We start from the raw sequence: 12,470 nt of genomic DNA on the forward strand, positions 1-12,470 counted from the left end.
ATAAATGGCTTCTCCACTATAAGAAGTATTTGTCTGATTCTATTTTGTAATTAAATTGATTAAATAAGATATAAATATGATAAATAAAATATTATAATAAAAGATTCTAAAAATAATTTATCAATTAATTAAACAATATGAAAATTTGAATTGATAATCACAATATAACTTATTTTTCAATTAAAGAAATCTTAATCTTCTTTGAGTGACCGACTAAAAAGAAGATAGATACTTACTCCTAACCAAAAGGAAACTATCTTCTGTGTGTGATCGACTAAAAAGAAGAGGTGAAGGGAAGGGAGGGAAAAGCAATTGCTCTTTGGCTTTTTCTTCACTCATTGCATGTGAGGTGAAACATTTCTCTGCAGTTCCTTCCTCCATCTGTAAAGCACAACCTAACCCCCACGCCGAAGTAATGCTATTCTTGCACCGCCCTCTCTGTCTCTCTATATACATATTCATTCACGCCGCCCCAAGTCTTTAATCCATTTCTCTTTCCGCAGCTAATTAAGGAAACATGGTAACCAGCGAAGATAGGTCGGAGATAGTGTTTTTCGACGTGGAGACAACCATACCTACGCGAACAGGACAGAGGTATGCACTGTTAGAATTTGGGGCAATTGTTGTTTGCCCAAGGAAGCTTGTCGAGCAACACAGTTACTCCACTCTTGTACGACCCTCCGACTTCTCCCTCATTTCAACGCTTTCCGTTCGCTGCAATGGAATAACTAGAGACGCTGTCACTTCTGCCCCTTCATTCGCTGACGTCGCCGACAAAGTCTTTGACATTCTCCATGGTAATTAATTACTCCTGCTTTATTCACTCATTTCTACTGCCTTCAATAATAAATAAATAGAGTTCCACCTTTGATGTGGCTGAAGCATTTTGAATTAATTACCATATAAATATGCACCTTTGTAATTATGTGTATAATAAGCCAAGTCAAAAGTCATGGGTGCTCAAATTACGTGCCCTTTACTTCTATTCTATCTGCCTCTTTTACTCCATTGGCTGATTTTACTTTTCGCTATGTTGTTTGTGTAGGGAGGATATGGGCGGGCCACAATATAATGAAATTTGATTGTCCAAGGATTCGGGAGGCGTTTGCTGGAGTTAACAGGCCTGCACCAGAACCTAAGGGAATAATTGATACACTTGCTTTGTTGACTGAGAGATTTGGAAGGAGAGCTGGTAACATGAAGGTACTTCCTCTCTACTTCATGAAAAACTAATGGGCCTTCAGAGTACTCAAAGTTATGATATTTCCCAAACCTATATCAATTATGTACATGCCAAAGTGAAACACTTGAGCAAACATTTTGACAGAAATGTGTTGATTGTCAAGTTCACTGGAATCAGCATTCTATTATTGGTTTTATATTTTTGTTAGATCTAGACTCAAAATATAGCATTACCTTTTTTATTCCCGGTTCTTCTGAACCAATAGGTAGCTGTGCAGGACGCGGATTAGGGTAGAGGGATAGTAGGTAGGAGTACATTCGTAATAGTAGGGAAGAGTGCTCTGTTTGTATCTGTGCCTATAGTGTCTTGTGGCCTCGTTTTCACATAGTTAGTTTACAATATCACTTTGTGAGTGTTTTGTTTCCCTTACTATATAGCAATGTGATATCCCTTTTTTGTTGGTTGCTTTTATGATTTTTGTTTGATCATATTTGTTTCCCCTCCTGAGCCGATGGTCTATTGGAAACCACCTCTCTACTTCAGATGAGGTAGTGGTATGGACTGCGTACCCTCCCCACACCCCATTTTGTGGGAATGCACCGGGTATGTTGTTGTTGTTGTACTTCTGAACCGATAAATGTTTACTTGAGAATGGGTTTCTAATTGTGATGTAATTTGGTTGGTGGGTTCTTATGCCTAGATTAGAAGATGAACTCCCCAAAACTGCGAATTTCTCATGATGTGCCTTCATTTTGATATGTTTTTGTTTTAATTTTTTTCTTAAGCTTTATTTTGTGAAGTAGGAAACTAGAGCAAAATGGGAATCTTCCTTTTGCATAGAATCAACCAACATATGTGACTAAACGTCTGGTTTGCTGTGAGGGAGAAAAGGAGTGTATTTGTGATGAGTAGATAGGCCAATTCTGCCAGTAGGGGAGCCTATCTCAATCCTTTGTACAGCTGGGAAGGTCTTGTGTACCACCAAGAAGTGCCACAGGGTACAAGTGAAGTAATATCAGTTGTAATGTTTTAGAAGTTTAAATGATGGTTTGGTTTCATTCTGGTTGCAGATGGCCTCTCTTGCTACTTATTTTGGCCTTGGACAGCAAACACATAGGTAAGAGTTCTCCTTTCTTCAACATCATTTCCTTGTTCTATTGTCGCTTGCTCTGTTGATAAAGTATCAAGGCCATCCAGTCAAAGTAGTACAAGGCTTTGTTCTATGTTTGATTAATAGAGAATTACCCTTAACTAATTCATCATCCTATTAATGTATTTCTTGCATATTTCGTTAGTGTCTCATGGAGTGTCAAATAAGATACAATGACTAAAATACTCCATTGTTACAAAGGAATATGATATAATATTGTTCTATATTGCATTTGGTTTTGAGAATATTGACTACAACGACCACTCTTCAGAATAATTAAATTATCAAATAAAATTAGACACACATTGTCATGACCCAAACAGGACATGACACTTAGCAGCGGCTAAATCCGAACACATAACAAGATAGAAAGATAATAAACTAAGCTCAAAGACAGCTAAAAGTGTCAACATCAATTCAACCTAATCGATAGTAATATCCACAAAGCCTCTAACAAAATCGAAAACCAATCTTTGTGGAGACATGCCCCCAACTCTGACAATAATAATGACCATGATAATGTTAATGATAACGTGAACTCTTCAATTCTAGTCTGTGATAGGAAGTTGATGAAATGACCAAGTTTTTTGGGGAATGGAAGCTCACCACTTCACCACAACTACCGACGAACCGAGCTGAGCTGATCCACCTAACACTGCACAGGAAAAATAGAAGTATCCCTGGTACCTGTATCGCGTGGGGATACAGCGTCCGGAGACGGTTAGTGGGTTGAGCACTAGCATGTACCTCAGGGATAGAAGATAATATAATGCCATGATCTACATTTCAAAATCATTCAAAGCCAATGCACATAATCATATGTATACGTACCATGTCATGCCGGGATAGGGAATAAGGCTTAACATGAAGTAAAACATTATCCTGGACTATGTAGCTCAACCGTCATAACAGGCATCCACAGGCTATATGGGTTCAGCTCCCCCTACTAAAAGGGCCCCAGTGCGTGCCGCACGAACCGGAGGTATCAAGGAAGATCAGGGAATGTCCCGATCCCACGCCAGTCCAAGATAGAAATATATCAATAGTGTGAACCATGCACACAGGTCATGAAGATCAAACCTCACATCGGCAAACATGAGTTTCCAGTACAAGTCATCCAAGACCCACACCTTCACGGCTTTGCTACATAACCCCCCATCAAGCCCAATTTAAAGCAGGTTTCGCACAACCCATTTATTAACCAATTAACTGACCGTGAAGGCACACAATGGGTATCGTTATACCCTTACACTTGCAAGCTTATCTCGATGCCATAACAATCACATTAATTTGGGGAATGCCTCGACCCCCTTTGTTCATTAAATCAAAACATAACCAACAAGGCCTTTAAAACCATGTTCATTGTTTAACTTTTTATGCAATGCAATAACATAGGCGAGTAAGTCAAATCAACCGACAATTTCACAATTCAAAGCCATTTACACACACGTGTTGAGGAAACACAATTATTCAAAATCAATTCCAAATTTCAAAACACCGAATTGGGTCAAACCATGGCCCCTTAGTTTATTCACCATTCCCATGCACCCCACAAGTTCAAAACCATTAATAAAACGTAAACAATGCATAATAAATCACTGGAAAAACAATTTAAGGATCATGTCAAAGCCCTCAACCACATCAAAACCCACATTCAAAACCATCCAATTAAACTATTTAAATACATGCTTTTCATAAAGTAATACTTGGAAAAGAGTAACATGCTTGAAATACCAAAATTTATGGAGAAAAATCTACCCTTGAGCCCTTAGATGACCAACTTCTTGGAAACCTTAAGTATCTTGACCTTGGAGAGTTTAGATAGAAGAGAGAGTGTTTTGATTGTGTTATGAATGCGAAATAACCCCCTTGGAGTGCTTTATGGACGTGGGGTTTGAGTAAGGGAAAAGGGGAATTGATTAGAATGCCTTTAATGAAAAGACTGAAAATTGACCCTCTCAGTCACTACGAGTGACCTTACAAATCGTAGGGTCACCTTACGACTCGTAAGGTCCCACTCGTAGTCTGAACAGTGTCCACGATCACCAACACTGTCTTGGCTACGAGTCGTATTATACGACTTGTACTCGGTCATTACGACTCACATGTTCCAGTCGTTGTGAAAGCAAAAACAATTGGACATCACACTGTTTAGGCTACGGAAGACACTATATGACTCATTTTGAGTCTTTACGACTCGTAACCCCTAGTCGTAGTCATAGTAGAAACTCTCGACCAACATACTGGCTAGGCTACAATTGGGTTCTTAAGACCCGTCAAGATTCCCTATGACTTGTATGGAGAGTAGTCTGGGCAGTGGGGATAAAATTTCAGAATTTTCATACACCAAAAATCCGGGGTGTTGCATCCATGTAGTCTGAATTCTGATTAAATACAACATTTTTATTGACATATTATATTAACAACCAATGCAAAAATAAAAGAAGAATTATAGAGCACGGAAAACCTAAGGCGCTCCAACTGTATTATATGCAATAGAAGCACATTGTATAAAGTGACAAATGGCTTAGCCAAATTCAGAAGAAGCACCCCTTTGGGTACGGTCCTTCCCTGGACCTGCTAATGCGGGATGCTTTGTTCACCTGTTTGCCCTTTACTTCAACTTGTAATCATATAGACACTTAACTTAGCATAATAAGTGGACTAGTGGCGGGAACTCTGCTATTGGAACTATTTGTATCAAAATGAAATATCCCTATGACCCTGGCTTGTTTTATTTTTTTATTTTGTAACCAACTGTGGAAGGGACTGATGATATAAAAGGGTGTTATTATATTTACTTGGAACTTCTCAGCTGCTTCGGTGTCTTGCTTTTATGACTTGATACTTGATTGGCAAAAACAAATGTTTTTTTTGATAAACGTGTTCGAGCCAGCTTACGCGTATCTTGACTAATTTCATGGCATCCCTGCCACCTCCCACTAGCAACAGGTACCAGGTAGAGGTGTACATGACCGTGTTGGTTCGAGTTTTTTAAATACTAACTCAAACCATTTGTGTTGGGTTTTTAAATCTATAAACCAAACCAAACCAATAAAATTCGGGGTTTTCAACTCTTTTTTTTTTTCTAGATTTTTTGGTTTGTCGGGTTTTGTAGTGTTTTTCGCGGGTTTTCGTCAAAGGCTTCATACAAACATATAATTAACTTGTGCTTAAAATATTTGTTTAGTCCTAACATGATACGACTATTTTAGGTGTTTCCTTAAGAAAATACCACAATGTGAAATGAGTATGACTATAACATATTCAACCAAAAATAATAATAAAATCGTATACAAATAAATATTGCATATTAATAACTTATAATTAAAATAATCATAATTTATGTGAAGCAATATTAGAGAAGAATATTATTGAACTGTTGTATCTACATGATTACACTGAGATCTTATTTATAGACATTATATTCCAATCCGTTTTCAAATAGGACACTATATTACAGTCCTTTTCCAAGTAGGATTCTATAGCTACTCCTATTTCTACTCATATTTTAACACTCCCCCTCAAGCTGATGCATACAAGGTATATTACCAAGCTTGTTATGGATGTAACTAATACAAGGATCAGTCAGGGGCTTGGTGAAGATATCTGCAAGAAAACTGGTAAGGACTGCTTTGGACGTTGGGAGACCTCAGTTGAAAAGGTACAAACTTAAAAGTGGTAGGAGAAGTTGTTTACTTTCACTGGAAAGTTGATCTCGGAAACTGGTGTAAAATATATAGGTTATCTTGATATCAAGGGATAGGTAGACCTTGAACAAGAAAGTCACCGAAAAATAGGACGAAACGTGCTCACGAGCCAGCTTATTAGATTTAAAGGATGAAAAGTGTGGTCATAATCTAAGGAAAAAATTATATGGTTAGGGTCGGAATGATGGCACTACCCTACTGGAAAAGAGAAATTATATGAGTAGGATCGGAATGATGGCACGACCTTATGCAAATCAGATCTAGAGTCATCGAAAAGACGCACGAAACTACGTAAATCGGATCTGAGAAGTCACCGGAAGGACGTACGGTGCTTTGCAACTCAGATATGAGAAAGTAGTAAAAAAAGATGCATGGTACTATAAAAATTGAACATGAGAAGTAGTCCGGAGAGATGCACGGTGCTATGCAAATCAAATATGAGAAAGCAGTCACCAAAAAGATGCAGGTGCTACTTAAATCAGATATGAGAAAATAGTCTTCGAAAAGCACGATGCTACACAAATCAGATATGAGAATTCACTGGAAAGAAGCATAGTGGCCCAAATTTTGCTAAAATAACCATTGGCCGAACGGGCATCATATATTGGTGATAACCATCGCCGGCAGCGGAAGCTCTTTGATTTTCTATCATGATCGTAGAAACTCTGATACCATGTGAAGAAATACAAGAGAAGAATATTATTGAATTGGTGTGTCTACATGATTATACTGAGACCCTATTTATAGACACTATATTCCAATCCGTTTTCAAATGGGACACTGTTACAGTCCTTTTCCAGGTAGGATTCTATAGCTACTTTTATTTCTACTCATAATCTAACAATTTAAAAATACTGAGTCATGCTAAAATAAGTTTGTTAAGTATTAATTACGTGACTCTAGAAAAATAAATTTAGGTTATGTATTTATGCAAAACTAAAAAATAGGCATCCAATATTATTATCATTCCCAGTTGAATATTTTTGATAGCACTAGTGTTGATTTGGGCTTTATTTGAGTTATTGATATCTATGAGCTATAAAATTTATTGGATCATTAACAATTCTAAGTTTAAAATTAAAATAATATGTTGAAAGATAAAAACAATGAAAAAGCTTAAGAAATATTTATAATTACATCATAGTAAATATTTTTTATGTATTAGATATTTTTAAAAATTGTATAAATGTAATATCGGGTTGGTTTGTCTTTATTTAGTTAAATACCAAACCAAACCAATTATAGTAGTTCTTTTTTCCACAACCAAACCAAGTCAAATCAAACCATCAATCGGGTTTTTTGGGTTTAACTTGGTTTACGGTTTGATTCGGTTTTCGATTTGGTTTTGTTCATTCTTAGTACCAAGTAACTCCTTACACCAAGGCTAGGAAAGATGGGAAGAAATCACCTGGTATTTGTCTCAGTTGAGAACTGAAGTCTCTGTTGAGAACTGTTGAGAACTGAACCTGAGACCTCATGGTGCTCAACCGACTACATTAAACCACTAGGCCACACCCTTGGGTGCATGTTTGTAGTGTTCTGTTCATGTCTTTTCTCTCTTCTAGTTAGTTCTTGACATTACAGCCCCAACTTTAGATTTTATTTATTTAATTTGGCTTTAAGGATCCTCGGGTGTGTGTGAAATGTTCACTCTTGCTAATTTCAACAGTAACCCAGAAATATGTTGTTAATCTTTGCCAACAAATTGGAAACACAATCTGTGCTATTCTAGGTGATTTAGATGGTTTTGCCCCATGCAGTGTGAACTGCATGCTTTGGGGATTTTTTTTTTCCGCCGTCTCAACATTGATGTTTTACTTTTCAGGAGTTTGGATGATGTCCGTATGAATTTTGAAGTACTAAAGTACTGTGCAACTGTCTTGTTTTTGGTAAGTTGTTCATTGCTGTACTTTTATTTTTTTTAATTTCTTCAAGTGTAGGTTTGCTAATGTTAACACTTAGTAATGATTCTTGAACTTAGAGAATCGTAGTTTTGCTGTTCAGCTGACCCAATTTGACATACTTCTGGTTTTTTCTTCTCATTGCATTATTTTCCTTTTATTCTATTTGCCATACTACAATAGACCCTTGTGGTTGTCCAACCCTTCCCTGGATCCCTCACATAGCGGGAGTGTTAGTGCACCGTGCTGCCCTTTTTTACCCTATTTGTCCATATGGTCAGCCTTATATGTAAGATATTACAGTGCAAAAAATCTAAAGGAAGTGTATTACCCTAATTTCTTCCATGTCTTAGGTCCTGTTGCAGCATGTCAAACCTCAAAACTGTAGAATGTTTGGTAGGATTAATGAATCCAAGTTGCATGGCTCACCTAACATCTGAAGGGGCATAAGTCAAACTCATAATGATGAGATTGGTATACCTTTCCTTCTTATAACCCTTTACTTGGTTAGCGCCCCCGCCCCCACGCCCCAAACACACACACACTCCACCCTCTGCCATAACACCTCAACCTCAATAAAAGGAGAGGGAAAAAGTGTGAAAAAAAAAAATCTGTAACCAAAAGCAAGTATGGGCTTGCAGCTGGAAATATTCTCATCCATTGTCTACTGATATCTTCTCCACAAGTCTCTCTTTGTAAAGTTTAGGCAAGATCCCTTCTGCCTCAATCGTGGTGTCAATTGGTTTCCTAGACTGACAACTGCCACAGGCTCGAATTCAGCATCAAATGTAGCATGTGATGGAAAAGTTTGTGTTATAATGTTCCACGGTTTTCATGAAAAATTAAGGGATAGAGGAGCTGTTTCATTACTGGAACAAGATTAATGCAAGCCTTTCAGTTTAAGTGATGCGATGCAGATGTAGCGTCTCCTGATTGTGATATTGTTTGGGCTACCTTTTATGACACACTGTCCAAATTAGACTTGCAAAGGGGTTTAGAGGTAGTTGCAGATTTATGAAAACACCAGCATACCCAGTGTAGTCCCACAGGTGGGTCTGGTAGGGTGGTGGTACGCGGCCTTACTCCTACATTGTGAAGGTAGAGACGTCGTTTCCAATAGACATCCGGCTTGAGTATAGCATATCAGAATGAATTATCGAAAGGAAACACAGTAGTGAAGAAGACATGCTAAAAATAAAAGGTGAAAAGACGGAGGCAACAACAGATAGTACAGTGGCCAAAGCAAAGGGAGCATTAGGTATATAATAAAATCGAAGAATAAAATATTAGGAGAGTTGTAATAACAATACGGAAGGGAACTAGACAATGCTCAACTACCTACTAACCTTCTATCCTAATCCCCTATTTCCATATCCTCTTATCTAGGTCATGTCCTTATTTAGGTGCAGGTGTGCCACGTCCCATCTAATCACCATTCCCCAATACTTTTCGGCCTACCTCTACTTTCATACCCACCATTGCTCACTTTCATACCTCCTCTCTAAAGTATCCGTGCCTTTCCTCTTCACATGCCCGGACCATTTCAAGCTCTTCTCTCAGTTTATCGACCAGGGAGGCTACTCCCGTCTTGTCTCAAATATCTTCGTTAATAATCCTATTGCTCCTAGTATGCTCAGACATCCATCTCAACATCCTTATTTCGCTACTTCCATTTTCTGGATGTGCGAGTTCTTGAATGGCCAATTAATTAAAATGTTGAAGAATAAGAACAGATTAAGAAGTTAAGTGAATTGTAGCTGATCTAAAGTAAAAATAAAAGTGTCATAGTGCTAACAACTTAAACTGTTGATTATTTACACTGTTCAGTGCTAACAACTTAAACTGTTGATTATTTACACTGTTCAAAATGGTATCATATCTGGAATTCAATTCTAAAAGACAATTTTCAGCAATTTTTTTTCACGTGCTTAGTTCAAGAGAAAAAAATCAAGCTGCGCACACCGAGCATTTTAGTTGTCTTAAATAATGCTAAAAATGTCACTTCTCCTACAATTAAGCTTTTAGATATGGCAGTTGACACTCTGCAATCTAGAACTGCAAGGAAGCAATCTAGAACTGCAAGGCCATGCTATCTCATCTTTCGAGATAACAGTTTACTCTCTTTTCCAAAACTTCTGGTCAGAACAGACTAGAACTTTGCAATGGGTTGAAGAGCTAAATTGTTGTACTTGCAGGAATCCAGCCTGCCTGACATATTAACCGAGAACAGTTGGGTGTCTCCAAATGCTGCTATAAGATGTCGTACTAATGGAAGTATTTCGAATGGGATGGGCTTGATTATAGATACACCTTCATCGAGTATCGAGATAGGAAGTCCTATGAAATCTGTTGCAGAAGCTCACATAGAATCAGACAATCCAATATTTCCACTTGTGAGCAGACATGTGGAGGTACCAGATCTTCTTGAAATAAATTCCTCTAGGCCTGACCCTTTTAACTTAGTCCAATTCAGTGCGGAAGTAAGAGAATCCATTCAGTTAGATGACATGAAAGATGAACCTGCTTCAGATTCACGAGATTCTTCTGCGTCAACTGCAACAGGGGGTTACATTAGCTACACCGACTTCTTAGAACCAAATAAAATTTCAATTTCTTCCATCTCCTTAAGTCTTCGCCCCTTGTATCGTGGAACTCAGAAGATACAAATCTTGCACAACAATGGTGAGTTGCAAGTTTTCTCTAGATGCCTGAAGGTGCGGTTTGGAATTAGTACAAGGTTTGTTGATTATGCTGGTCGACCACGGTTGAGTTTTGTGGTGGATGCATCATCAGAGCTATGTCAACTTTTGGATGCAATTGATAATCTTGCTCAGAAATTAATCGAGGATACAGGAAGCATGTCAGAATGGAGGCCTGTGGTCAACAGAAAGCCTGGCTTTATGAACTGTCCTACCATTCGTCTGAAGTAAGTTCCCCAATGTTTCTTTCCTAGATAGGTGAAACCTGCTTATTTTTCCTGTTATTTGAAACCAGGAGAGCCTTTACTTTGTGTTTTTTTTCTGGTATGCTCTTGATGCTTGTGAGATCAAATTTTCCTTTTCCATTATGCCTCTAATGTGAGGCTAGTCTGCTTCTGTATATGCTAGTCTTCCTTCAGACTTCCCAACCTGATATACAAGTAATAGATGAGCTTTTAGTGCATGGTTCATACTTTCATAGTTTATGGAAGTTAGGATAGGAGAGCGGTCTATTACATAGAAAATGTATTAGTATCATATTTTTTCTCAGCTTTCATTCACACCACCACAGCTCCACTCACCTGCGCAATGAGCCCTTTACTGATCAATATCCTACTGCAGTTCGAAACTAATATTCTATTGCATGTGAACGTGCAGTTTACCAACTGTGGTAGATGGTAATATCTCCCGCTGGGTCACAGAGATATACCAGAAAGAGTCTTCCTCAACGCAGAAGCTCATGTTCAGTAGGTTTGATGTGGCAGAACTGGATCCCTTGATTAGTCCAGGGACTGTGTTGGATGCATACTACTCATTGGATTCATATGACTACCAACAGATTGCAGGCATCCGTCTGGTGGCTAAAAAGTTGATTGTGTATTCCTCCTGAGAGATGAGGTGCCTTGTTGACTGGTATAACTTAATAGTTGTAAAATTTGCTTCTAATGTCTACTTTATTTTGGACATAGGAGAAGGCTGTAAAGTCTGACGAGAATGATATTCAAATTGTTTCACCTAATAATAAGTTGGGTTGTTTTTCACCTTATTTATTATAAGTTGAATGACTTCTATTCACAGCCCTTCGTTGTTTTTCTTAAACATCCGTAATTGACTTAAATATAGCACTAGCTGGTGCCATGCAGAAGCAAAAATATCGGATCACATAGGAAAATACAAATTATTCAACTCTGACGAAACTGTTCTCTGACAAACTTCACGAAAGTGAAGAAGCAGGCGCACCGTCGTATACAATTTTTTGATCCTCCCCTCCTTTTTCCACAAAAAAAAACAAGAAAAAAGAAGAGGAACGAATAAATCACCATTCTTTCCGCTTAGATACCTAAAATGTGGAGTTCTTTCATTAATATCGACTAATTAAATAGATGCCAAGTCCCCTATATTAGGGAGGACATGGACGGTCGGGAAACTTTTTGTTAAGCTCAAGTGCTACGTTTAGTATCGGAGTGCTTGAAAAGTGGTAAAGATGCATTAGCGCATACATCTCACGTTTAAAAAGGTTGCAACATACCTAGTATAGCTTTATAGGTGGGAGTTGGGGAGGGCGAGGTGTAGCCTTATCCTTATTATTATGAAGTAGAGCCTTATCCTTATTATTATGAAGTAGAGAGGTCATTTATGATAGTGTTCGATAGATTATCAAGACCTTTTCCAAATATGATTTGAAAGAAATGCAAAGGTAAAAAGTAAAATGAAAATATTGAACAATGAAAAGTCCGACAATAAAATACTAATGATGACCAAAGTAAAAGAAATAACAATAGTAATAATCTCAAAGAATAAGGTAGTGCTAACATAATGTTAATAATA

The 12,470-nt window shown here is 37.8% G+C and overlaps 1 protein-coding gene across 2 annotated transcripts; it reads left to right on the forward strand.

Moving 5' to 3' along the window:
• The first annotated feature begins 198 nt into the window (after positions 1–198).
• On the forward strand, positions 199–11,683 carry LOC107850932 (protein NEN1). Of its 2 annotated transcripts, XM_016695786.2 has the most exons (7): positions 199–412; positions 504–797; positions 1,046–1,203; positions 2,254–2,300; positions 7,869–7,932; positions 10,140–10,870; positions 11,301–11,683. In XM_016695786.2, the coding sequence occupies exons 2-7, from the start codon at positions 518–520 to the stop codon at positions 11,530–11,532; spliced, it is 1,512 nt and encodes a 503-aa protein (XP_016551272.1). In that variant the 5' UTR covers positions 199–412; positions 504–517; the 3' UTR covers positions 11,533–11,683. The 2 variants fall into 2 exon arrangements, with proteins under 2 accessions (XP_016551272.1, XP_016551271.1); XM_016695785.2 differs by having other exon boundaries at positions 199–797.
• Positions 11,684–12,470: the final 787 nt, after the last annotated feature.

The sequence above is a fragment of the Capsicum annuum genome, chromosome 12, assembly GCF_002878395.1.
Source record: "Capsicum annuum cultivar UCD-10X-F1 chromosome 12, UCD10Xv1.1, whole genome shotgun sequence".
NCBI lineage: Eukaryota > Viridiplantae > Streptophyta > Magnoliopsida > Solanales > Solanaceae > Capsicum > Capsicum annuum.

What these genes read in the sequence shown, in the direction of transcription:
- LOC107850932 (XM_016695785.2), top strand. Translation starts at nt 518, where the DNA reads ATGGTAACCAGCGAAGATAGGTCGGAGATAGTGTTTTTCGACGTGGAG. An exon ending in AGTCTTTGACATTCTCCATG is followed by an intron (nt 798 to 1,045) that starts GTAATTAATTAC and finishes TTGTTTGTGTAG; the next exon opens with GGAGGATATGGGCGGGCCAC. An exon ending in GGAGAGCTGGTAACATGAAG is followed by an intron (nt 1,204 to 2,253) that starts GTACTTCCTCTC and finishes TTCTGGTTGCAG; the next exon opens with ATGGCCTCTCTTGCTACTTA.